This window comes from Bombina bombina, chromosome 3, assembly GCF_027579735.1.
Source record: "Bombina bombina isolate aBomBom1 chromosome 3, aBomBom1.pri, whole genome shotgun sequence".
In the NCBI taxonomy this organism is placed as follows: Eukaryota; Metazoa; Chordata; class Amphibia; order Anura; family Bombinatoridae; genus Bombina; species Bombina bombina.
Window position 1 is genome coordinate 547,266,936 of NC_069501.1, and position 27,658 is coordinate 547,294,593.

The window sequence follows — 27,658 nt, forward strand, 5'->3', positions numbered from 1 at the left end:
GCCCATCCAAATGCCCTTTTCAGGGCAATGGGGAGCTTATGTTTTTCAGATAGGATTTTATTTGGGGGGTTTGGTTGTGTGGGTGGTGGGTTTCACTGTTGGGGGGGGTGTTTGTATTTTTTTTTACAGGTAAAAGAGCTGATTTCTTTGGGGCAATGCCCTGCAAAAGGCCCTTTTAAGGGCTATTGGCAGTTTAGTTTAGGCTAGTGGGTTTTTTATTTTGGGGGGGGCTTTTTTATTTTAATAGGGCTATTCGATTAGATAGATAGATAAATTTTATTTTGTGTAAGTTAGAGTTCTTTTTGGCAATTTAGTTAATTGTATTTAATTAATGTAATTTATTTAATTGTAGTGTAAGGTTAGGTGTTAGTGTAAGACAGGTTAAGTTTTATTTTACAGGTAACTGTATTTATTTTAACTAGGTAGCTAATAAATAGTTAATAACTATTTACTAACTAGTCTACCTAGTTAAAATAAATACAAACTTACCTGTGTAATAAAAATAAAACCTAAGCTAGCTACAATATAACTATTAGTTATATTGTAGCTAGCTTAGGTTTTATTTTACAGGTAAGTATTTATTTAGTTTTAAATAAGAATAATTTAGGTAGTAATTGTAATTTTTATTTGGAATAATTTAAATTATGTTAAAGTTAGTGGGTGTTAGGGTTAGGGTTAGATTTAGGGTTAGGTTTAGGGGTTAATAACTTTAGTATAGTGGCAGCGACGTTGGGGGCGGCAGATTAGGGGTTAATAAGTGTAGGTAGGTAGCGACGACATTGGGGCGGCAGATTAGGGGTTAATAAGTGTAATGTAGGTGTCGGGGGTGGCAGATTAGGAGTGTTTAGACTCTGGGTTTATGTTAGGGTGTTAGGTGTAAACATAAGTTTTCTTTCCCCATAGGAATTAATAGGGCTGCGTTATGGAGCTTTACGCTCCTTTATTGCAGGTGTTAGGCTTTTTTTTAGCAGGCTCTCACCAATGATGTCTATGGGGAAATCGTGCACGAGCACGTAAAACCAGCTCAAAGCAGGGAGGTGAGCGGTGGAAATAACTTGCAAGTTAGCACCGAGCCGCTCATAACTCAAAACTCGTAATGTAGCCGTGTGTTAATAGTGCGCATTACAATTTGTAAGGTAAAAGTGCAAGCAAACTGTGAATTTAAATTATGCAATATCATTTTTATTTAAAGTACACAGGAAAAAACATATTTTGTGTACACAGTAAAAGTCACATTTAGTGTAAAATGCAATGTTAAAATACGTTTTGCCTTGCTGTGTAGGCTGAACAGGGGTGTTCTTTGGGCGTGAGTTAAGTTTTCTCACAGACTTTATAGTATTTTCTAAGAATGTTACTCCTGCAGAACTGTTTTATCTCACCAATTGAAATCAGACAAGTTTTTTTTAAAGTATGCAATGCACTTATTACACTGTCACTGATAGATAAAAGATGTTTGCGAAACTAGTAGTGAGTGTGGGCATAAGAGATCAAGTTAGGGGAAAGCAACTATAAATGGGAATGGTAAAGTGGAACAAAAAGTAAAAATGATAGAAAAAGACAATAAATTAGGCGACATGGATGGGAGAGGAGAAGGTATATTGAAAGAGAAGATGCAATAGAATGTAACGAAGAAGGTAAAGGGGCCAATTTATCATATGTTGGGCAGACATGATTTGCTGTCGGCATTTAACATTGCACAAGCATTTCTTGTGAAATGCTTGTGCAATGCCGCCCCCTGCACATTCGCGGCCACTAGCAGGGGGTGTCAATCATCCCGATCGCACCCGATCGGGATGATTGCAGTCCACCTAAAAGGGGGCAGACAAGTTAAGGAGCAGCTGTTTTACGACCGCTGCTTCTTAACTTTAGTTTCCGGTGAGCCAGAAACTTTGGACGGATTCAGCAGCATCCCCTGCTTGTTAAATCTGGCCCATAGACTCAGTGATAGAAAGAGGGGGCAGTGGTAGAGTGGAATGAGGAGGGTAGTGATAATGAAGAAGAGGAGTAGAGGGGCTGTGGGGAAGAGTATAAAAAAGAGTCAGCGAGGAAGAGGAGCAGTGGAGGTAGATATGAAAAGGAGGAGGAGAGGGTCAGTGACAAGGAGAAGAGGCAGTGATGAAGAGGAAGAGCACATGGGAATCTGAAGGAGAAGCTGAGGGAAACTGATAGACAAGAAAGCAAGGGGACAATGACAGAGCTGAAGAGAAGAATCAGCCTTGTAGAGAAATGAGTGAACAGAAACAAAAAGGAAGAGGTGATAGTAAAAGGATAATCTCATGGTGTAACATTCCCCACACTCTCTATAATTGTATCTCATACACCTGTCTTTCCCTCTTTCAGGCTGCTTGATGATGTCTCTCATCTGAGCGCTAACACATTTCAGTAAGTACAATAACATTTCTGTATTACTGCAGTGTATTTTGATTTATGGCATACTGCCTTTCTACTTTTATAGATGTGAGTAATGAGATATAACTTCCCTGCAGGAAATGGGCTGCATTCCTTGTAAGGAGGGGGAAAGTGGGAAGGCGGAGAATACTTCTCTGGAAATTCCCCAGCCCCAACGCTATGGCCCAGACCCCACAGTGCAATGCAACTCAAGGATTCAGGCCTACAACCCAGCAGTTGGCACAGTGTCACATGTAGTGGGAGGATCTATGTTTGGCACAGCCCAAAGAGGTACGGGGGTTACAGGTATCATGGAAAAGGGAGAAGCTCTATAGGAAGGAAGAAAAAAACGTTAATGGATCTAGAGAGGCAAAGTGCACACTGTAGTATAATAAAACTCATTGATGCTAATATTTATAGACTTACCGGATGTAAATGTACTTCTAAAGAACTAGAGCAATTAAAGTCCATCCATTTTCAGCTCCTAAATTAACCTTTCTCAAAAGTAATAACTGCTTTAGGTGGTCGGACTTATTAACCATGAATAATCCAATCAAGGACCACTTCCTGTTTTGGCAATTGTGCTGATATGTCACTTCCAGTCTATGCAGGGTGTAGATATGTCACTTCCAGTCTCTACTTAACAGCCATGATGCTCTCTATCCATTGCTTACCTATTATATCATATCCGGATCTAGTGATTATGTGGGATGTAGTTCCACAGTAGAACCATATTTATAAAAAAGTATCTACATCCTTTATGTAAAGTATAATATAAAATAGTGCAATATATTCCATTATGTTAACTGCTCAAATTCTTCTTAGTGCAAACTAAAAAAACTTAAAGGGACACTGAACCCAAATTTTTTTCTTTCATGATTCAGATAGAGCATGCAATTTTAAGCAACTTTCTAATTTATTACTATTATCAATTTTTCTTCTTTATCTTGCTTTCTTTATTTGAAAAGCAAGAATGTAAGTTTAGAAGCCGGCCCATTTTTTTGTCCACAACCTGGGTTGTCCTTGTTGATTGGACAGCACCAATAAATAAGTGCTGTCCATGGTACTGAACCAAAAATTGGCTGGCTCCTTAGCTAAGATGCCTTATTTTTCAAATAAAGAAAGCAAGAGAACGAAGAAAAATTTCTAATAGGAGTAAATTAGAAAGTTGCTTAAAAATACATGCTCTATCTGAATCATGAAAGTAAAAAAATTGGGTTCGGTGTCCCTTTAATAACAATAGTAATATAGGTAGAAAACCCTTTTTCGAAACTGATTGGGAATGGAAAAGGTGTGGATTTCAGAATAGTTTGGATTCTGAAATATTTGTATCTTTAAAATGGGACAGTTTGGAGATGGGATGGAACCAAGGGTAAATAACAATATCTATCTTATGTCATGTAGGCAATATTAACATTTCATAATAAAGCATTTACATGTAATATAAATTAAGTTTTAGAATTTTAGAGATTCTGACCCATAGATTCCAAGGAATACTTGATTTAGAGTGAAGAAAGATCTTTTTTATATAAGAAGAGCAGGGCCGGATTTACATCTCAGGTGCCTGTAGGCACAAAAACCTGAAGCGCCCCCCCCCCCAAAAAAAAGTGGAAAAAAATTAGGTTTTTTTTTTATTATTATTTAGGACAACTAAAAATAAATATTAGATGTAAAATTACATTTTCCCTTTTATGGAGATACACAAATACCAATTGCAATATTTGTTGTAATGGAAGCTACACCAAAAATCAATATTCACTTGACTCAAATGGCCATACAATTTCTATTATGTATAACATAAACAAATCATGTTAAACTTTTAATGCAAAATATTCTAAAGAAAACCCTATTTAAAGGGACATAAAATGTGACAGTTTTCTAGGGCATTTTATATAGTGTATTGCTTTTCTGGAGATGACTTTGACTTTGTGCTTAACAATTTGTTTGAGTTAAACACAGTTTTGTGTAAACAATAGCAATATTAAAACTAGCAGCATGCAATCTCATCAACAACCTTTGCAGCCAGTGGAAGAAAATTATAAAATGTAGGTATTTTTTCCACTACATGAAAAAAATCTTGTGAACTCTGATATTTTTGGTACAAATACACACAGATGTAAAATTTATTTTGTTCTGAAATATAAATATAATATGATGTTGCTCTCAAAGGAAAAAATGGAATGTAGATTATATGTAATCCAGGGGTCAACAAATGTGTTTAAAATTAGAAATTAGAAATTCAATTTACCACAAAACACAAACATACCACACTTACTTGATAAAAGAACAGATTAACAATTTTTAATGTGATGTGTGTGTGTGTAAGTACAGTATATATATATATATACATACATACATACATATACATACATACAAACAAATATGCCATGTGAGTGGTTTACACACATACACATTTTACAGCCTTACAGTCTACAAACTTTGTTGTCAAAGTGCCCTAAAGGCTGTAAATCACAATTGGCAGCTTGTAATAAAGAGCAGAGCAGCTAGTCCCACATAACCTCCTCACCTCCAAGGCCTTTATAGAACAAAACCATACATCCTGAAGCAGAATTTAACCCCCTGGCTATCAAAATGCACTACAGCACATAACAAGTGAATACACTGCAACCCTCTCTGGTAGCCAAGGGGTTAAAGTGCTCTGCTTGTTATGTTGTCATTCTAGGCAGCATTAGAAGCCTTGTACAGTCCTAACCTGTTGTTCTGAAGCTTTCATTCCTTCAACAAAAAATGTCTGCTACACATCAGCATGGAGCTTGGCTGTGTGAGACAACAGAAGTACATAAAATAAAAGTGAAACTAAACATGCCTGGCGAAAATGGGAGGGGTTTAGTTTTAATCCTTGCCCCTCTCTCCTTCATGGCTCCCTCAACTGCTGTACTGTAACATATTCCCAATGAAACACTCGACTCTGTAAGCACCTTTTTTATTACTGACAGGCAGGCGCCCCTCACTGCAAGGCGCCTGTAGGCACATGCCTACTGTGCCTAATGGGAAATCCGGCCCTGAAGAAGAGATGTAAATTCAGTAAGTAACTGACAGAAAAGAGAGATGTTTCTGACTCAAGGCCCGATTATCTAAAGCTCCCATTCAAACAATATGATCTAAAGCTCTCCACTCAAGTAATATGATCAAAGCTCCCACTCAAGCAATATGATCTAAAGCTCTCCACTCAAGCAATATGATCTAAAGCTCTCCACTCAAGCAATATGATCTAAAGCTCTCCACTCAAGCAATATGATCTAAAGCTCACCACTCAAGCAATATGATCTAAAGGTCTCCACTCAAGCAATATGATCTAAAGCGCTCCACTCAAGCAATATGATCTAAAGCTTTTTCACTCAAGCAATATGATCTAAAGCTCTCCACTCAAGCAATATGATCTAAAGCTTTTCACTCAAGCAATATGATCTAAAGCGCTCCACTCAAGCAATATGATCTAAAGCTCTCCACTCAAGCAATATGATCTAAAGCTCTCCACTCAAGCAATATGATCTAAAACTCTCCACTCAAGTAATATGATCTAAAGCTCTCCACTCAAGCAATATGATCTAAAGCTCTCCACTCAAGCAATATGATCTAAAGCTCCCACTCAAGCAATATGATCTAAAGCGCTCCACTCAAGCAATATGATCGAAAGCTCTCCACTCAAGCAATATGATCTAAACTTAAGCTCTCCACATCATACCTGATGTTTTAAAGCACGTTATTCCAAACAATTTAGGAATGTTAGGTGATTTATGCCCTTTACGGATTAAAACCAGACTCTGCATCAACTATGTAATTTTCCGTGGGAGTTTTGCCATGGATCCCCCTCCAGCATGCCACAGTCCAGGTGTTAGTACCCTTGAAACAACTTTCCCATCACTATTGTGGCCAGAAAGAGTCCCTGTGGGTTTTAAAATTCGCCTGCCCATTGAAGTCAATGGGGGTTCGCCCGGTTCGCCGGTTCGCAAACTTTTGCGGGAGTTCGCAAACCCAAATTTTTAGGTTCGCGACATCACTACTCTCCACTCAAGCAATATGATCTAAAGCTCTCAACTCAAGTATTATGATCTAAAGCTCCCATTCAAACAATATGATCTAAAGCTCTCCACTCAAGTAATATGATCTAAAGCTCCCACTCAAGCAATATGATCTAAAGCTCTCCACTCAAGCAATATGATCTAAAGCTCCCACTCAAGCAATATGATCTAAAGCGCTCCACTCAAGCAATATGATCTAAAGCGCTCCACTCAAGCAATATGATCTAAAGCGCTCCACTCAAGCAATATGATCTAAAGCTCTCCACTCAAGCAATATGATCTAAAGCTTTCCACTCAAGCAATATGATCTAAAGCTCCCACTCAAGCAATATGATCTAAAGCGCTCCACTCAAGCAATATGATCTAAAGCTCTCCACTCAAGCAATATGATCTAAAGGTCTCCACTCAAGCAATATGATCTAAAGCTCTCTACTCAAGCAATATGATCTAAAGCTCTCCACTTAAGCAATATGCTCTAAAATGATCTATGAAGAGATGATCTAAAGGCACAGTTTTTACATTGTGATCTGTGTATCTTGCTAAGGGGCATTATATACATTTTTGTATAGGATTGGGAGATACTTACATGACAGTGCTCAATAAAATAAGCATTTCTCTTGTTAAGTGTATCCAGTCCACGGATCATCCATTACTTATGGGATATATTCTCCTTCCCAACAGGAAGCTGCAAGAGTCCACCCACAGCAAAGCTGCTATATAGCTCCTCCCCTAACTGCCATTCCCAGTCATTCTCTTGCAAGTCTCAACATAGATAGGAGGTCGTGAGAGTCTGTGGTTTTTTATACTTAGTTTATTTCTTCAATCAAAAGTTTGTTATTTTTAAATGGCACCGGAGTGTGCTGTTTATCTCAGGCAGTATTTGGAAGAAGAATCTGCCTGCGTTTTTTCTATGATCTTAGCAGACGTAACTAAGATCCAGTTGCTGTTCTCACACATTCTGAGGAGTAAGGTACTTCAGAGGGGGAATGGCGTGCAGGTTTTCCTGCAAATAAGGTATGTGCAGTAAAATATTTTTCTAAGGAATGGAATTGACTAAGAAAATACTGCTGATACCGAAGTAATGTAAGTACAGCCTTTAAATGCAGTGAAAGCGACTGGTACCAGGCTGATTGATAGAGATATATGCTAAGGTATGTGCAGTAATATATTTTTCTAAGGAATGGAATTGACTAAGAAAATACTGCTGATACCGAAGTAATGTAAGTAAAGCCTTAAATGCAGTGATAGCGACTGGATCAGGCTTATTAATAGACATACATACTCTTATAAGAATGTGTTTTAAAACGTTTGCTGGCATGTTTAATCGTTTTTTAACATATGTTTTGGTGATAAAACTTATTGGGGCCTAATTTTTCCACATGGCTGGCTTAAATTTTGCATAGAAACAGTTATAGGGAAGGTAATCCACAGCTCAGCTGTGGCAGTTTTGTTGTGTCTGTTTAAAAAAATGTCGTTTTTTTTTTTTTTTTAAATCTGTTTTTTGCATTAAGGGGTTAATCATCCATTTGCAAGTGGGTGCAATGCTCTGTTAACTTATTACATGTACTGTAAAAATTTCGTTTGATTTACTGCCTTTTTTTCACTGTTTTTAAAATTTTGACAAAATTTGTTTCTCTTAAAGGCACAGTAACGTTTGTTATATTTGCTTGTTAACTTGATTTAAAGTGTTTTCCAAGCTTACTAGTCTCTTTATTAGTTCTAACATGTCTAACATAGAGGAGGCTCTGTGTTTATTATGTTTAAAGCCATGGTGGAACCCCATTTTAGAATGTGTACCAGATGTACTGATTTCATGTTAAACAATAAAGATCATTTTTTGTATTTAAAAACATTATCACCAGAGGATTCTGTCGAGGGGGAAGTTATGCCGACTAACTCTCCCCACGTGTCAGACCCTTTGACTCCCGCTTTAGGGACTCACGCTCAAATGGCGTCAAGTACATCAAGGGCACCCATAGCGTTTATTTTACCAGAGGATTCTGTCGAGGGGGAAGTTATGCCGACTAACTCTCCCCACGTGTCAGACCCTTTGACTCCCGCTCCAGGGACTCACGCTCAAATGGCGCCAAGTATATCAATGGCGCCCATAGCGTTTATTTTACAAGACATGGCAAAGGTTGTGTATAATACACTGGCAGCAGTATTAGTCAGACTACCTGAAATTAAAGGAAAGCAAAACAGCTCTGGGGGTAGATACAGAGCATACAGACGCTTTAAGAACCATGTCTGATACTACCTCACAATATGCTTAGTCTGTGGGTGATATTTGTGACTCAGGGAAGATGATTTAACCTGATTCTGATATTTCTACATTTAAAATTTATGCTTGAGAACCTCCACTTGTTGCTCAGGGAGGCTTTAGCTGCTCTGAATGAATGTGTACAATCGCAGTGCCAGAGAAATTGTGTAGACTGGATAAATAATATGCAGTGCCGGTGTGTACTTATGTTTTTCCAATACCTAAAGAGGTTTACTAAAATTTTTCATAAGGAATGGGATAGACCAGGTGTGCCGTTCTCTTCCCCTCCTATTTTTTAGAAGAATGTTTTCTAATAGTTGCCACCACACGGGACTTATGGCAGACAGTTCCTAAGGTGGAGAGAAGAGTTTCTACTCTAGCTAAGCGTACCACTACCTCTGGCGAGGACTGTTGTGCTTTTTTAGATCCAATGGATAAAAAATGTTTATTCAACAAGGTTTTATCCTGCAGCCCCTTGCACGCATTGCTCCTGTCACTGCTGCTGCGGCATTCTGGTTTGAGTCTCTTGATGAGGCTTTACAGGCTCCATTGGATGAATATATTTGACAAGCTTAGAGCACTTAAGCTAGCCAATTCCTTTGTTTTCTGATGCCTTTGTTCCTTTGACTAGACTAACGGCTAAGAATTCTGTTTTTTACTATACTGGCGCGCAGAGCGCTATGGCTTATATCATGGTCAGCTGTCGTGACTTTAATAAATAAGCTACTTAACTTCCCTTCAAGGGGCAGACCCTATTCAGGCCTAGTTTGAAGGAGATTATTACTTATATCACTGGAGGAAAAGATCATGCCCTTCCTCAGGACAGGTCCAAATCAAGGGACAAAAAAGGCCTAATTTTCGTGCCTTTCGAAAATTCAAGGCAGGTGTGGCATCAACTTCCTCTAAGGCAAAATAAGAGGGAACTTTTGCTCAGTCCAAGGCGGTCTGGAGACAACCGGACCTGGAACAAAGATAAGCAGGTCAAGGAGCCTGCTGCTGCCTCTAAAACAGCATGAGGAACGGACCCCTATCTGGTAACGGATCCTATAGGGGGCAGACTTCATTCTTCGCCCAGGCGTGGGCAAGAGATGCCCAGGATTCCTGGGCATTGGAAATTATACCCCAGAGATATCTTCTGGATTTCAAAAATTTCCCCCCCAAAAAAGGGGAGTTTTTGCCTTTCACATTTATCTGCAAACCAGATAAAGAAAGAGACATTCTTGCATTGTGTACGTGACCCATTCAGTTCCAATAGAGGAACAGGGACACAGTTTTCCTCAAATCGGTTTGTGGTTCCCAAGGAAAGGAAACCTTCAGACCTATTTTGGATCTAAAAGATCTTAAACAAATTCTTTAGAATTCTATCATTTAAGATGGAAACTATTCGTACCATCTTAACTATGATCCAGGAGAGTCAATAGAGGACTACAATGGATTTGAAGGATGCTTTTCCTCACATTACGATGCATAAAGATCACCATCGGTTTTTCAGGTTTGCCTTTCTAGACAGGCATTACCAGTTTGTAGCTCTTTCCTTTGGGTTAACTACAGCCCCTAGAATCTTTATGGAGGTTCTGGGGTCACTTTGGCGGTCCTTAGGCCGCGGGGCATAGAAGTGGCCCCTTATTTAGACGACATCCTGATACAGGCGTCAAACATCCAAGTTGCCAAGTCTCATACGGACGTAGTACTGGCATTTCTGAGATCGCATGGGTGGAAAGTGAACAAGGAAAGAGTTCTCTATCCCCAATATCAAGGGTTTCCCTCCTAGGGATTCTGATAGATTTTGTAGAAATTAAAATTTACCTGACGGAGTCCAGGTTGTCAAAGTTTCTAAATTTCTGCCGTGTTCTTCATTCCATCCGCGCCCTTTGGTGGCTCAGTACATGAATGTAATCGGCTTAATGGTAGCGGCAAGGGACATAGTACCGTTTGCACGCCTACATTTCAGACCACTGCAACTATGCATGCTCAGCCAGAGGAACGGGGATTACACAGATTTGTTCTCCTGTTAAATCCGGACCAAGAAACCAGAGATTCTCTTCTCTGGTGACTATCTCGGGTCCATCTGTCCAAGGGTATGACCTTCCGCAGGTCAGATGGGACAATTGTTACAACAGATGCCAGCCTTTTAGGTTGGGTTACAGTCTGGAACTCCCTGAAGGCTCAGGGATAGTGGACTCAGGAGGAGACCCTCCTTCTAATGAATATTCTGGAACTGGGAGCGATATTCCATGCTTTTCAGACTTGGCCTCAGTTAGCAACTCTGAGGTACATCATATTTCAGTCGGACAATATCACGACTGTGGCTTACATCAACCATCAAGGGGGAACAGAAGTTCCCTAGCAATGTTAGAAGTCTTAAAATAATTCACTGGACAGAGACTCACTCTTGTCTAAAAGCTATCCCTATCCCAGGTGTTGAGAACTGGGAGGCAGATTTTCTAAGTCGTCAGACTTTTCATCCGGGGGAGTGGGAATTCCCTCCGGAGGGGTTTGCACAAGATCAAGCAGGAGAGTGCTTTGGTGCTTTTGACAGCACCTGCGTGGCCACGCAGGACCTGGTATGCAGATCTGGTGGACATGTCATCCTTTCCACCACGGTCTCTGCTTCTGAGACAGGACCCTCTACCTCAGGGTCTTTTCAACCATCTAAATATAACTAATCTGAGATGGACTGCCTGGAGACAGAACGCTTGATGTTATCAAAGCATGGCTTCTCCGAGTCAGTAATTGATACCTTAATACAGGCATAAAAGCCTGTCTCTAGGAAAATTTAACATAAGATATGGTGTAAATATCTTATTGTTATGAATCCAAGGGTTACTCATGGAGTAAAGTCTGGATTCCCAGGATATTATCTTTTCTCCAAGATGATTTTGAGAAAAGGGTTGTCAGCTAGTTCTTTAAAAGGACAGATTTCTACTCTGTCTATTCTTTTGCACAAGCGTCTGGCAGGTATTCTAGACGTTCAGGCATTTGATCAGGCTTTGGTTAGAACCAAGCCAGTGGTTAAAAATGTTGCTCCGCCATGGAGCTTAAAGCTGGTTCTTAAGGTTCTTCAAGGAGTTCCATTTGAACCTTTTCATTCCATAGATATCAAACTTCTATCTTGGAAAGTTCCTTTTTGGTAGCTATTTCCTCGGCTCATAGAGTCTCCGAGTTATCTGCGTTGCAATGTGATTCTCCTTATCTGGTTCTCCGTACGGATAAGGTAGTCCTGTGTACCAACCTGGGTTTTTACCTAAGGTGGTATCTAACAAGAATATCACTCAAGAGATTGTTGTTCCATTCTTGTATCCTAATCCTTCTTCAAAGAAGGAACGTCTATTACACAATTTGGACGTGGTTCGTGTTTTAAAGTTTTACTTACAAGCTACTACAGATTTTCATCAAACATTCACCTTGTTTGTTGTCTATTCTGGACAGAGGAGAGGTCAAAGGACTTCAGCAACCTCTCTGTCTTTTTGGTTAAAAAGCATAATTCATTTAGCTTATGAGACTGCTGGACAGCAGCCTCCTGAAGGGATTACAGCTCATTCTACTAGAGCTGTGGTTTTCACTTAGGCCTTTTTTAAATGTGGCTTCTGTTGAACAGATTACAAGACGGAGTCTTGGTCTGCGTTTCATACTTTTTCAAATTTAACAAATTTGATACCTTGCTTCTTCGGAGGCTATTTTTGGGAGAAAGGGTTTTTTACAGGCAGTGGTAACTTCCGTTTAAGTACCTGCCTTGTCCCTCCCATCATCCGTGTACTTTAGCTTTGGTATTGGTATCCCATAAGTAATGGATGATCCGTGGACTGGATACACTTAACAAGAGAAAACATAATTTATGCTTACCTGATAAATTTATTTCTCTTGTAGTGTATCCAGTCCACGGCCCGCCCTGTCACTTTAAGGCAGGTAATTTTTCCATTAAACTACAGTCACCACTGCACCCTATGGTTTTCCTTTCTCTGCATGTTTTCGGTCGAATGACTGGTAATGGCAGTTAGGGGAGGAGCTATATAGCAGCTTTGCTGTGGGTGGACTCTTGCAGCTTCCTGTTGGGAAGGAGAATATATCCCATAAGTAATGGATGATCCGTGGACTGGATACACTACAAGAGAAATAAATTTATCAGGTTAGCATAAATTATGTTTTCAAAATGGCATTGAATTTACATTGCAAAAATCTGAATCATATTGTACATAAAAAGTTGTATAAATAATACACATCCAAAAATGTATTAAAAACCTGCTACAAAATGCACATTTACATATTCAATGGAAATGGTAAAACTTCTATTTAAGGTGCACTGTAATTTATGAAAACAAAGTTAAAATTATAAACAAGATGTCAAAACGTGAAGAGTTCCTTATATTTCTTTTTGTGAAATGAGCCTCACAGCATTGGCAAGTGGGCTGAACAGGAGCAGTACATGGTAGTGTATGACGTTTTTTCCATTCCACACTCAAAAAATGTCTTCTTTTTTTAATATTATTTATTTATAACCAACAATGGGTACAAGCATACATTATACATGTGATTGTGCCACACAGGGCAAGAGAAAAGAAAGGAAAGAGTTATACAAGGCAATACAGAATTTGGAATATTCAAAGTTATAATGGTAGCCGTGTATAAATAACAATCTAGATAACTTCCAGATATCAATATAATTATTCTAAATAATTTATATATCCACATTGTTGGAACTTTTTAAATCTTACACAGATTCCTGCTTATATTACAGATATATCATGTAACTAAATCCCTCTTTGTTTTGAGGAATAGTCAAGACGTTCAACTAGTAAATTATTAGAAAGAAAAAAAACGTAGAACACAAGTCTTTGGGGTAGATTTATTAAATGTCCAGCGGACATAATCATGTCCGCTCGACATCACTATGAGCTATCTGCATTTAACATTGCACAAGCATTTCTGGTGAAATGCTTGTGTAATTCCACCCCCCCCCCCGCTCACTGGTGGCCGCTAGCAGGGGCTGTCAATCATCCGGATCAGGATGATTTTCAATCTGCCACCTACTTAATAAATAAAGCCTTTTTAGTCTGTTGGAAAGCACCACTCTCCATTTAGTTTACAAGTAATACTATATTGAGTTTGTTCAAACTTCTGAACTAGTTGTTTTTGATCTTGGAGATCTAATTTCGAAATCTTACGTTTCCATTTTCAAAAAAAAATTCTAAATTATATTCTAAGTTAAACCATATGTCATATGAAGTGCTTGTTTAAAGGTTTTAAATGAAGGTGCTAATTTTGATTTTCCACTGTCTGAAAACCAGTTTTCTAACAATCAGGATACTAATATTAATACACTTTTTAAATTTAATATAATTTTTATCAGAGAATAAGATTTTATGTACGGGTAAAATATAAATCTCAATATTACAAATGATATGAATCCAATGATTCATCATTCTCCAGAATTTCTGTGTTTTGTTGGACACTCCCATAAACAATGGATTATATTTGCACTAAACATTCTGCACTTCGCACAATAATTTAAATTTTCATCAGAATTGCTCTCCCATTTTGAAATCTTCTCAGGTGTTAAGTACGCCATTGAAATTATTTTAATATGTTGTTCTCTTATATATGCTGAGAGAGAAGTTACCACACCTCTTTTTAAACTCTCTATAGCTATTTGTTCGTTAATATTATCCAGCTGTAGCTTCTTCCATTTTAAAAGGCTATTATCTAAATATTCTTTATAGTTCACAATAGTTATTAGCTCATATAATAAGGCTATAGATAATTTTCCATTTCTGAATGACTTAAAGGGATGGTAAACTCAGTTCTGTCATCTGTCAGTAATAAATAGTTTGTAGCACAATACATTTGCATATGTTTTTTCTCTTAATAAAGTGTATGTAAAATGTTATGTAAATTAATCAATTACTTTTATATTCATCGCTTTCCCCCGCCGGCCCCCCTCGCTAGAAGACATCTATTGCTCAGACGCGTCCAATCAAAATATGTGTCTACAAGCTTGTTTACATTTGTCATTATGCAAGGCAACTAGCGTCTTGGTAAAAAATATGCATGCACAAAATTAATCCATTACGTTCAGCGAATTGAGAACAAGCAGTTATTTAGACACTATGGGGTCTATCTATCAAGCTCCGTATGGAGCTCTGAGCAGGCGGACAGACATCGCCGCAATACAACCAGATCGAGTACGATCTGGTTGATTGACATCCCCCTGTGTGAAGAAATTAGCATATGAACCTCCTAGGTTTAGCTTTCAACTAAGAATACCAAGAGAACAAAGCAAAATTGGTGATAAAAGTAAATTGGGAAGTTGTTTAAAATTCCATGCCCTATCTTGACTGTCCCTTTAACTTAAGTTTTTCCCGCGAGCCAGAAACTTTGGGTGTAGAAAGCAGCTCCGCTGCTTTTTAAATCTACCCCAATGATTTGTGCTAAGGGGGGCCATTCCCAAGATTTCCCATAAAGTCTTATAAGTTCCAAACAATAATGTTGTACTTGTAAATATGAGAAAACTGTTCTTGTTCTAAAGTATACATTCTTTTCAAGCTATCAAACCGTATTATCAGATTATTCTCATTTCTTTCCTATGACATGGAGAGTCCACAAGGTCATTCCAATTACTAGTGGGAAAATTCAACTCCTGGCCAGCAGGAGGATGCAAAGAGCACCCCAGCAAAGCTGTTAAGTATAACTGCCTTACCCATAACCCCCAGTCATTCTCTTTGCCTCTGTCAATGGAGGTTGTGCGAAGTTGGTGTCTGAAGATGTTAATCCTTTTATGGGTACTTTTCACTGCAAGCAAGGATTGGGGTCTAGTTGTGTCCATGTCAATCTATTGAGTAAGAGTAGTGGTGGCTTTTAGCAGTTAAAAGGCAGCGAGGAGTTCTTTGCTTTACTTTTAACACCTTGCTCCCCGTTTGCAGAAAGCCAGAGTTAGTTACTCTGTTCTTTCTTTTCCTTCTTTGCTTTACGTTTAACACCTTGCTACTAGTTACTCTGTTCTTTCTTTTCCTTCTTTGCTTTACTTTTAACACCTTGCTACCCTTTTGCAGAAAGCCAGAGTTAGTTACTCTGTTCTTTCTTTTCCTACAGGTCTATGACAGCGAGTAAAACGCCTGCCAGGCCTAAGGATCAGCATTCATCATGCAATTGGATCTAAGGTAAGTGCTTTTGCCTTCTAGGTACAGAAAGATACCAGCACTTAGGAAGTTAATAATCTTTCAGATCCTTCCTTTGGGATTAATACTCCTTATTAGTTAAGGAGTCATATTTAGGACATGGCACTTAAGTTTATAGTATGAGTTAGTTCTTATGGGCATTTACTCTTGGCAAGGGAGTTTTAAAGGTTAATAATAAATAATAAAGGATTCTTTATTGGACACCTTAATTTTTATTGCGCTTCTAGGGTAGAGGCTTTCATGTTTATTTGCTGTACTGGGCTACTGGAATACTTCTGTGAAACAGTAAAGGAGATTGCCGCTCACTTTTTCTTTTTATACAGTTTATCGGTCTTATAAATATAAGTTGTTTTTCAAACTGCAGTTGTTTTCGCGCTCTTTTTAGAGCGGAGTACATTTCTGTGTTACAGTTGAATTTTTGTCCAGATCACGTGTAGACCACACTTCCGCCTTTATGGAGCGGAGCGTTTATACAGATTGTGCAGCCGTCTGTGACCCTGCTTGTTTTTTTTGAGAAATCGGCTTCTGTCTTTCAGCGATCAGGAGTTTTCTGAGACGAATTACTAGTGGGACATTCTTTCTGGCCGGTAGGAGCCTCAGGCATCTGAGGCAGTTTTTATTAAAGTTTATCTAATATTGATTGCAATATTTCTATTTATTTTCTTTTTTACCTGATGATTTTAAATTTAATCTTCTGAAGCATTAAGTTTTTATTTGCATTAAGAATTTCCTATATTTGCACGTTACTTGTGAGACCTTTATCTAGACTATGGGGCCCATTTATCAAGTTATGGAGCAGTGGTCTAAAGATTGCAGCTCCATAACCCTGTCCGCCTGCTCTGAGGCAGACAGGAATCGCCGGAATTCAACCCGATCAAGTACATTGGGTTGATTGACACCTCCCTGCTGGCAGCCCATTGGCCGTGAGTCTGCAGGGGGTGGCGTTGCACCAGCAACTCTTGTGAGCTGATGGTGCAATGCTGAATATGGAGAGCATATTGCTCTCCGCATTCAGCGAGGTCTTGCGGACCTGATCCGCAGTGTCGGATCAGGTCCACAAGACCTTTGATAAATAGGCCCCTATGAATACAGATCAGGATCAATCTATCTCTATGGATAGATGTTTACTTTGCTTAGACAACTAGATTGCCCTTCCTATGCAGTTTTGTTCATCCTGTTTAGCAAAAACTTTATAGTGTAAAGAACAAATTGTCCCTTCTGAGCCAAGTGTCTCTCAGGATTCTGTGGTGCGTGACATGCCTCAGCTTTCTCCTCAGACATCCCAAGTCTTAGTTGTTTCTCATACTATGCCATCTGTGTCCTCTCAGCCACCTGGGGGTGTTTATTTACTTGGGGATTTGCAGCGCAGGTTTGTCAGCTTTCCCTGCATTGGGTAGGCGTAAGAGAAAATCTAAACATATGCCTGATACTAAGGTTTCTGATTCTAGGACTGCATTAGCAACTCTTGCTCAGATTTCTGATGAGGAGAATACTTCAGTAGCTTCTGAAGGTGAGATCTCAGACTCTGACACATTAGCAGAGAAATCTTCAGAATCTTAAGAGGTTGATTTTAGATTTAAGCTTGAACACCTCTGGTTGCTATTGAAGGAGGTCCTAGCTACTTTCGCCGTCTCTGAACCTTCAGTTGCTGTCAACCCCACGATGTCTTCTAAATTGGATAGAGTCTATGAATCTCCATCTTCTGAGGAGGTTTTTCCTGTCCCTATGAAGATATCTGAAATTATTGCTCAGGAATGGGATAAGCCAGGGGTTCCCTTTTCCCCTTCCCCTGTTTTTAACAATGATGTTTCCTGTTGCTGACTTTATTTGTGACTCATGGCGCACTGTTCCTAAAGTAGAAGGAGCTATTTCTACTCTTGCCAAGAGAACTACCATCCTAAAGAGGATAGTTGCTCTTTTAAGGACCCAAAGTAGAAGAAGCTAGCTGCACCTTTGTCAGGGTGCCAGGAATCAGACTGAGACGAGAAGTGCAAAAATAATCACACCATTATTAATAGCAAAAAATTATAAAATGTCCAAAAGTCAAATAACAAGCCAGGAGTCAAAACCAGAGTTGGTAGTCAGACGAGCCGAGTCAGGAGCCAAAGCGAATAGTCGAACGAGCCGGAATCAGGAGCAAGGAGAACAGCAGAGTCAGGAACAAGCCAGGGATCAGGAACCAGGAAGGACGTCAGGCAGCCAGGTAATACACAGGAACTCTCACAAACAGGTCTCAGACAACGCAAAGGCAAAGCATACTGAACAGAGGCCCTTTAAATAATAAATGATGACATCACAATTCTGAGACTGCATCCTGTCTCACATGGATGATGCACAACAGTCTGGCCATAAAAGGAAGTGCAGGAAGTGAGCAGCATCCCCCACAATACACCAAGTCAGGAAGAGAGGTGAGTAAAATGGCTGCCAGCAGCACATGGCAAACACAACAGGGAAAAACCCTGACAGTACCCTCCCTTCAATGACCCCTCCCTCGCGGGAGGACAAAAGGCTTATTGGGGAAACGGGCATGGAAGGCACGGAGGAGGGCGGGAGCATGAACATCAGAGGAGGGAACCCAAGAACGCTCCTCCGGACCGTAGCCCCTCAAGTGAACCAAATACTGTACACGGCCCCTGGACATACGAGAGTCAATAATGCTGCTGACCTCATAGTCCTCATGGTTGTCAACAAAGATAGGACGGGGACGAGGCAACACAGTGGTAAACCAATTACAAACCAATGGTTTCAAGAGGGAGACATGAAAAACATTGGAGATGCGCATAGCAGGAGGAAGGTCAAGAGCGTAGGCCACAGGATTAACCCGTCAGAGTATTCAAAAAGGACCAACATAACGGGGAGCCAATTTATTGGAAGGCACACGAAGGTTCAAGTTGCGGGAGGACAGCCAAACTCTCTCACCAACCTGGTAGGAAGGTGCAGGCAGACGCCTACGATCAGCCTGGAACTTTTGGCCCTGCATAGAACGATGAAGGCAATCCTGAATCTGCACCCACGTGGAACGGAGTTGCCGGAGATGCTCCTCCGAAGCCGGAATACCCTGAGACATGAATGAATCGGGCAACAAGGATGGTTGAAACCCATAATTCGCCATGAACGGGTTTAACTTGGAGGATGCATTAATAGCACTATTACGAGCAAACTCTGCCCAAGGTAACAGTTTAGAGCCATTATTCTGGTGATCTGAGACATAGCAACAGAGGGACTGTTCCAGAGCTTGATTAGACCGTTCCGCAGCCCCATTGGATTGAGGGTGATATGCTGAGGAGAAGGAAAGCTGGATCCCCTTTTGAGCACAAAAGGAACACCAAAATTTGGAGACAAACTGGCTACCCCGGTCCGACACTATCTCCTTGGGTAACCCATGTAAACGGAAGACCTCCCGGGTAAAAATTGAAGCAAGCTCCTGAGCGGTAGGCAGCTTTATCAAGGGAATGCAATGTGACATTTTAGAAAAACGGTCAACCACCAAAAGGATAACAGTATTGCCATTGGAAACAGGGAGCTCGACAATGAAGTCCATGGAAAGATGTGTCCAAGGACGCTCACCATTAGCAATAGGTTGAAGAAGACCCACAGGAAGATGTCGAGGAGTATTATTCTGTGCACAAACTGAACAGGAGGCAACATACGCAGCAACATCAGAACGAAGACCTGGCCATCAGAATTGTCGAGTGACAGACCAAATCATTTGGTTCTTGCCTGGGTGACCTGCGGCTTTAGGATAGTGGTAAGTGTGCAAAAGTTTAGTTCAAAGATTCTCAGAAACAAACACTTACCACTAGGTTTCTCAGGTGGTGCATTGGTTTGTGCAGCCAGGATCTCCTCCCCCAAGGGAGAAGTCAAATAAGTATGTATGGTAGCCAAAATATGGTCAGGAGGTATAACAGGAGTAGGTGTACAGACTCCTCCTTGGACAGAGGCGAAAATTGTCAAGAGAGGGCATCAGCCTTAACATTCTTACTACCAGGCAGGTAGGAGACCACATAATTAAATCGAGACAAAAATAGCGCCCATCTGGCCTGTCGGGGCGACAAACGTTTTGCTTCAGATAGATAAGTTAAATTCTTATGGTCAGTAAGAATGAGCACTGGCACGCTAGTACCCTCGAGAAGATGCCTCCATTCCTTAAGTGCCAAAATTATGGCCAGTAATTCCCTGTCGCCAATTTCATAATTGCACTCTGCTAGAGACAATTTCTTAGAGAAGAAACCACACGGATGCAAGGAACCGTCAGGCGTAGGACGTTGAGACAAGAGGGCACCTACTCCAGTCTCAGACGCATCGACCTCAAGAACGAAAGGCAGGACAGGGTTAGGATGAGCCAGAACTGGAGCAGCAGCAAAGGCAGTCTTAAGACTATCAAAGGCCTCAATGGCAGTAGGTGACCAATGGAGTGGATTATTCTCTTTACGGGTCATGTCTGTGATAGGTTTGACCAAGGAAGAAAAGGTTTTTAATAAACTTTCTATAGTAAGTGGCGAACCCCAAAAAACGTTGAATAGACCGAAGAACAACTGGTCAGGATCCATGGAGAACCCTGCAACGGAGATAACATAGCCTAGGAAGGATACTTGAGTCTGATGGAACTCACATTTCTCAAGTTTACAAAACAGGTCGTTCTCACATAGTCTCTGAAGAACCCGTGTAACATCAGAACGATGAGCCTCAAGTGTGGGTGAGTGTATGAGGATGTCGTCTAAGTACACCACAACACACTGTTGCAACATATCTCGTAGGACATCATTAATAAATTCCTGAAAAAACAGCAGGAGCATTACATAGGCCAAAGGGCATTACAAGATACTCATAATGCCCACTCCTGGTGTTAAATGCTGTTTTCCATTCGTGACCCTCCTTAATCCTAACGAGATTGTACGCTCTACTCAAATCAAGTTTAGTAAAGACCGTAGCTCCCTTGAGGCGGTCAAAGAGTTCCGTAATGAGCGGAATAGGGTAAGCATTCTTAATGGTAAGGCGATTAAGACCCCTATAATCGATGCATGGTCTTAATTCGCCACCCTTTTTCTTCACAAAGAAGAAGCCAGCCCCTGCAGGAGAGCAGGATTTGCAGATGATCCCCTGCGACAGAGCATCAGCAACATACTCCTCCATAGCACAATTCTCTGCAACAGACAGAGGGTACACCCGGCCCCAAGGAGGAATGGCTCCGGGTTGCAGGTCTATGGCACAATCGTAAGACCGGTGAGGAGGCAACGTACCGGCACGCACCTTGTCAAACACGTCTCGGAACTCTCGGTACTCCTCTGGCAATTGAGATACCGAAGAAGTGCACAAGACTTTAACTGGTTTCCGAAGACAAGTAGAAATACATTGCGGGGACCACAACAAAATTTCGGACCTGCGCCAGTCGAGACTGGGATTGTGCTTTTGGAGCCAGGGATAACCCGGAACAACCAGAAAATGCGAAGAGTTTATCTCCTGGAACTGGAAGGTTTCAAAATGGAGAGCCCCAACAGCCATGGACAATGGAGCAGTTTCATGAGTAACGAGTGCGGGCTGAAGGGGCCTGCCATCAATGGCCTCAATAGCAAGCGGAACGGACTGAGGCAAAACAGGAATGGAGTGCTTTGATACAAAAGCACTATTAATGAAATAGCCAGCAGCACCGGAGTCAACAAGAGCCTGAGTGACTATGGAGGAGTCCACCCAGGAAAGGACAAACGTGACCAAAGGTTTCTCCTTAAGTGGTTCCGGGGACAAGGATCTACCCCAAGATCTACCCCCGACAGGACCTTAGGTGTGAGCGTTTCCCGGCCGTGTAGGACAAGACTTCAAAAGGTGGCCCTTGGAGACGCGTGAATCCCAACTGCATCGGCTCAGCAGTACCTGGTGACTCAAGACCAGGAGGCATGGGAGGAGAGGGAGGCATGGGTGGGAACAAACACGTAGGAGACAACGGAACAGGAGGCTTCCGCAAGCGCTCCTTGAAAGAGGGCCTCTCTCTGAGTCTGATGTCAATTAAGATAAAAAAAAAGACACCAATGCCTCGAGATCCTTTGGTAAATCTCTGGCAGCTACTTCATCTTTAATCGCATCAGAGAGCCCATGAAAGAAGGCGGCAATAAGGGCTTCATTGTTCCAACCTAGCTCTGCGGCAAGCGTACGGAACTCAATAGCATACTGAGCAACAGATCTTGTACCTTGCTGAATGGACATGATTCATTTAGCAGCAGAGGAGGAGCGAGCCGGAACATCAAATACCCTTCGAAAGGAGGCCACAAATTCAGGGTAATTTGAAATCACAGGTTTATTAGTCTCCCACAAGGGATTAGCACAGGCAAGAGCTGTGTCAGAGAGTAACGAGATGAGAAATTCCACCTTAGCTCTGTCAGAGGGAAACGCCTGAGGTAACATCTCAAAGTAAATGCCCACCTGGTTCAAAAACCCTCTGCACTGAATAGGATCGCCTCCATATCGCTGAGGTAGAGGTGCAGAATCAGACATGCTCCTGGTAGCCAAAGGTGCAGCAGCGGAAACAGGAGCAGCCATAACACTTTGGTCCAAATGTGCAGTGCGAGTCAGCAGGGTTTGCAGGGCTAGTGCAAATTGATCCAAGCGGTGATCCTGTACATCCATCCTGGAAATGATGGCAGGTAAAGGTGGATAATTAGCAGCATCAGGATTCATGGCCTTTGCGTAATGTCAGGGTGCCAGGAATCAGACTAAGACGAGAAGTGCAAAAATAATCACACCTTTATTAATTGCAAAAAATTATAAAATGTCCACAAGTCAAATAACAAGCCAGGAGTCAAAACCAGAGCTGGTAGTCAGACGAGCCAAGTCAGGAGCCAAAGCGAATAGTCAGACGAGCCGGAATCAGGAACAAGGAGAACAGCAGAGTCAGGAACAAGCCAGGGATCAGGAACCAGGAAGGACGTCAGGCAGCCAGGTAATACACAGGAACTCTCACAAACAGGTCTCAGACAACGCAAAGGCAAAGCATACTGAACAAAGGCCCTTTAATTAATAAATGATGACATCACAATTCTGAGACTGCATCCTGTCTCACATGGATGATGCACAACAGTCTGGCCATAAAAGGAAGTGCAGGGAGTGAGCAGCATCTCCCACAATGCACCAAGTCAGGAAGAGAGGTGAGTAAAATTGCTGCCAGCAGCGCATGGCAAACACAACAGGGAAAAACCCTGACAATCTTATTGGTGCAATGCATTGTCTGATCTTATTACACAGGAAACTACAGTAGAGATGATCCAAGATAGGATCAAAGCTCTCAAATTGGCCAATACCTTTATCTGTAATGTCAATATGCAGATAATTTGTCTGGGAGCTAAGATGTCTAGCTTCACAGTACTAGCCCGCAGGGCTTTTTGGTTAAAATCTTGGTCAGCCGATGTCCAAAAGTCCTCCACTTCCTTTTCTAAACCAGATAAACCAAAATCTTCTTGGAAATCCAACCAGCCCTGGAACAAGGGAAACAAAACAAGAAGCCTTCTGCTAAATCAGCATGAAGGGTCCACCCCCGATTCGAGTGTGGATCAAGTGGGGGGCAGGGTTTCTCTTTTTTTGTCTAGGCTGGACATAGTATCCCAGGGTTACAGAATGGGATTCTTGCCCTCCAAGGGGCAGATTTCTCCTATCAAGACTATCCTCAAACCAAATAAAGAAGGAGGCCTTCTTAAATTATGTAAATTAGTTATTTTTCCTGTCCCTCTAGCAGAACAGGGTCTAGGATTCTATTAAAATCTCTTTGTGGTTCCCAAAAAGGAGGGAACTTTTCGGCCCATTCTAGACCTCAAGTGTCTCAACAAATTCCTCAGGGTTCCGTCCTTCAAGATGGAAACTATTCATTCCATTCTTCCTTTGGTTCAGGAAGGTCAGTTTATGATAACCATAGACCTGAAGGATGCATACCTTTGTGTTCCCATTCACAGGGAACACCATCAGTATCTGAGGTTTGCATTTCTGAATAAGCACTTCCAATTTGTTGTACTTCCATTTGGTCTGGCCACGGCTCCCAGAATATTCACAAAGGTTCTGAGGGCACTATTGGTTGGGATCAGATCCCAGGGAATTGCTGTAGCGCCTTATCTAGATGACATCATGGTTCAGGCGTCATCTTTTCAACTAGCCCAATCTCATACAGAGATGCTGTTGTCTTTTCTACGTTACCATGAGTGGAAGGTGAATTTGGAGAAAAGTTCTCTTGTCCCATCTACCAAAGTGTGTTTCCTAGGGACTATAATATATTCCCTGTCCATGAAGATTTTTCTGATGGAGGTCAGAAAAGACAAGATTCTTGCTTCTTGCCTTTCTCTCCAGTCTGCCTTTCGTCCATCTGTGGTCCAATGCATGGAGGTGATTGGTCTGATGGTGGCATCCATGGACATCATTCCTTTTGCTCGGTTTCATCTACAACCGCTGCAGCTTTGTATGCTCCGTCAATGGAACATTTAGACTTATCTCAGAGGATAAATCTGGAACATCTTACAAGAGACTCTCTCGTGGTGGGTGTCACAGGAACATCTGTCTCGGGGGACTTGCTTTCTGAGACCTTCCTGGGAATTTGTGACTACAGACACCAGCCTGTCAGGCTGGGGAGCTGTTTGGGGCCCTCTAAAGGCTCAGGGCCTGTGGTCTCTGGAAGAGTCCGCTCTTCCCATAAACATCTTTGAGTTGAGAGCTATCTTCAATGCCCTATCAGCGTGGCCTCAACTGTCGTTGGTCCGATTTATCATATTCCAATCGGACAACATCACCTCAGTGACTTACATCAACTACCAGGGAAGGACTCAGAGTTCCCTAGGCATGAAGGAAGTGACTCACATTCTGTAGTGGGCGAAAGCCCACAATTGTCTCCTATCTGCAATCCACATTCCAGGAGTGGATAACTGGGAAGCAGATTTTCTGAGCAGACAGACCTTTTATCCCGGGGAGTGGGCTCTCCATCTGGAAGCATTCTCTCAGATATCCCTAAGGTGGGGGGGTTCCAGAGTTTGATCTGATGGCATCCCACCACAACACCAAGGTTCCAAAGTACGGTTCAAGGTGAAGAGATCCTCAAGCCATTCTGATAGATGCTCTAGCGGTTCCTTGGAGGTTTTCTCTGACTTATGTGCTTCCTTCGTTTGCTCTCCTTCCACGAGTCATTGCTTGAAATTAAACAGGAGAGAGCAACTTTTATACAATAGCTACTGCATGGCCTCGCAGGATCTGGTTCACAGATCTAGTATGGATGCCATCTCTATCTCCTTGGAGGTTATCTCAGAGGATTGGAGATTGAATGCATACTTCTGTCGAAACGTGATTTGCCTGAAAACCGGTTACTCGCAAGATTTACCATAAGATATGGCTTAAAGATCTTTATTGGTGTGAATCTAAGGGATTCTCCTGGAGCTGGTTAAGGATTCCCCAGATTTTGTCTTTTCTTCAGGATGGCCTGGATAAGAGTTGATCGATCAGTACTCTAAAGGGTCAGATTTCTCTTTTATCTATCCTTTTGCACAAACGTCTGGCAGACCTACCAGATGTTCAAGCCTTTGTACAGGCCCTGGTTAGAATCAGGCCTGTGTTTAAACCTGTTGCTCCCCTGTGGAGCCTTAATTTATTTCTTAAAGTTTTTCAGCAGGCTCCGTTTGAGCCAATGCATGTTGTTGATATTAAACTATTATCCTGGAAGGTTTTGTTTATTGTTGCCATTTCTTCTGCTGGCAGAGTATCTGAACTTTCAGCTCTGCAATGTGATTCCCCCTACCTTATTTTTCATGCTGATAAGGTGGTCCTGTGTACTAAATATTTTTTTCTCCCTAAGGTGGTATCGGTTCGAAACATTAATCAGGAAATTGTTGTTCCTTTTTGTTCTAATCCTTCTTCTCAAAAAGAACATCTTTTGTATAACTTGGATGTTGTGCAGGCTCTTAAATTTTACTTACAAGCTAACTAAAGATTTTCGGCAATATTCTGCCCTGTTTGTTGTTTTCTCTGGAAAGCGTAAGGGTCTGAAGGCCACTTCTACTTCTCTGTCTCTCTGGTTGAGAAGTTTGATTCGTTTGGCTTATGAGACTGCTGGACAGCAGCCTCCTGAGAGAACTACGGCTCATTCCACTAGGGCTGTGTCCTCTTCTTGGGCTTTCAAAAATTAAGCTTCTGTGGAACAGATTTGCAAGGTGACAACATGGTCCTCTCTGCATACTTTTTAAAAAAAAATTCTACAAATTTGATACTTTTGCCTCGGCCACGGCTTCTTTTGGGAGAAAGGTTCTTCAAGTGGTGGTGCCTTCTGTTTAGGTCCTCCTGCATTTTTCCCCCCTTCCTGTTCATTCTGTGTCCTCTAGCTTGGGTATTGGTTCCCACTAGTAATTGGAATGACGTCGTGAACTCTCCATGTCATAAGAAATAAAGCAAAATTTATACTTACCTGATAAATTTATTTCTTTCCGGACATGGAGAGTCCACGACCCCGCCCTCTTTTCTCATTATAATTTGGCAGCTTTTTCTGTAAACCTCAGGCACCTCTTCACCCTTGTGTTTCTTCCTTTTCCATTTCCTTCGGCTGAATGACTGGTGATTATGGGTAAGGCAGTTACACTTAACAGCTTTGCTGGGGTGCTCTTTGCCTCCTCCTGCTTGCCAGGAGTTGAATATCCCACTAGTAATTGGAATGAGGTTGTGGACATATCCGGAAAGAAAGAAATTTATCAGGTAAGCATACATTTTTTTTCCTTAACAATTAATTAATATTCAACTCCCATATCACTGTTTTCTCCTAATTTCTGTTGGAATTTTCTTAGCACATTATACCGCCTATAGGTCTGATTGTTTTATCTCGACAAATCTAGGCTAGCGAGTTTGTTTCAAAGAATGCAATGCGCTTTTTTAAAGTGAAGAAAAAAGAAATGCTTGGGAAATTACACTGGAAACAGGGTAATCTGATCTGTGAATGTTTTAAATAATTTACGGTAATTTACAAAAACAGTAAAAATTCTAAACAAGATATCAAAATTTGAAGCTTAATTTGATTTGTTTGTACTTAAAAAAAGATTGCTATCAGTGGAAAGTGAGAAACGTTAGAGATTAGGGAGCAGCAGCTGTTCATGACAAGTACTGTTAAAAGAGGGGTGGATCTTATACATCTGGTAGTAGCAGCTTGAGTGCTGATACAAATGAGCGGTCTCTAAAACAAGAGAGATGGGCATAAGCACTGACAAAAGGATATTGGATATGAGAGGGGGAGAACATGATTTCAGAGCAAAGGAGGGGAGGGTATTCATTCCTTCTCCCTGTGAAGCTATGGTTATATCTTCTTCCTTTCTTCCTTTAGGGGGGGTGACGCTATTCATTGCACTTTATGATTATGAGGCACGGACAGAGGATGACCTATCATTTGCAAAGGGAGAAAAATTTCACATTATCAACAACTCGTGAGTATATGTACAGCTTACAGTATACAAAAATAAAGTAGGTTTGGCTTGTAAAATCACTGTGCAAATGTAATTCATACATATATACATTGTGTGTCTATTTATACTGCATTCTATACATATGTGTATGAAGTGGGCAAGTGCAGATCAAGGGGTAGATTTATCATATATAGCGGATCATGTCCGCCCGACATCGCTGTCGGCATTTAACATTGCACAAGCAATGTTAACACTACACTATAATTAAATAAATTAACTAAATTAAAAACAATTACCTAAATTAAATTAGCTAAAGTACAACCCCCCCTAAATAAATTAAAGAAAATAATAAACAAATTACAGATATTTAAACTAATTACACCTAATCTAATAGCC

General features: G+C 41.1%; 1 protein-coding gene across 1 annotated transcript in view; it reads left to right on the top strand.

The window, feature by feature from the left end:
* The window catches only part of LOC128653640 (proto-oncogene tyrosine-protein kinase Yrk-like), a 316,484-nt gene that overhangs the window by 150,069 nt on the left and 138,757 nt on the right, over positions 1 to 27,658 (top strand). The window contains 3 exon segments of the mRNA XM_053707049.1: positions 2,341 to 2,382; positions 2,487 to 2,679; positions 27,184 to 27,283. Coding sequence (XP_053563024.1) covers positions 2,490 to 2,679; positions 27,184 to 27,283 — 290 coding nt within the window. The 5' untranslated portion in view covers positions 2,341 to 2,382; positions 2,487 to 2,489.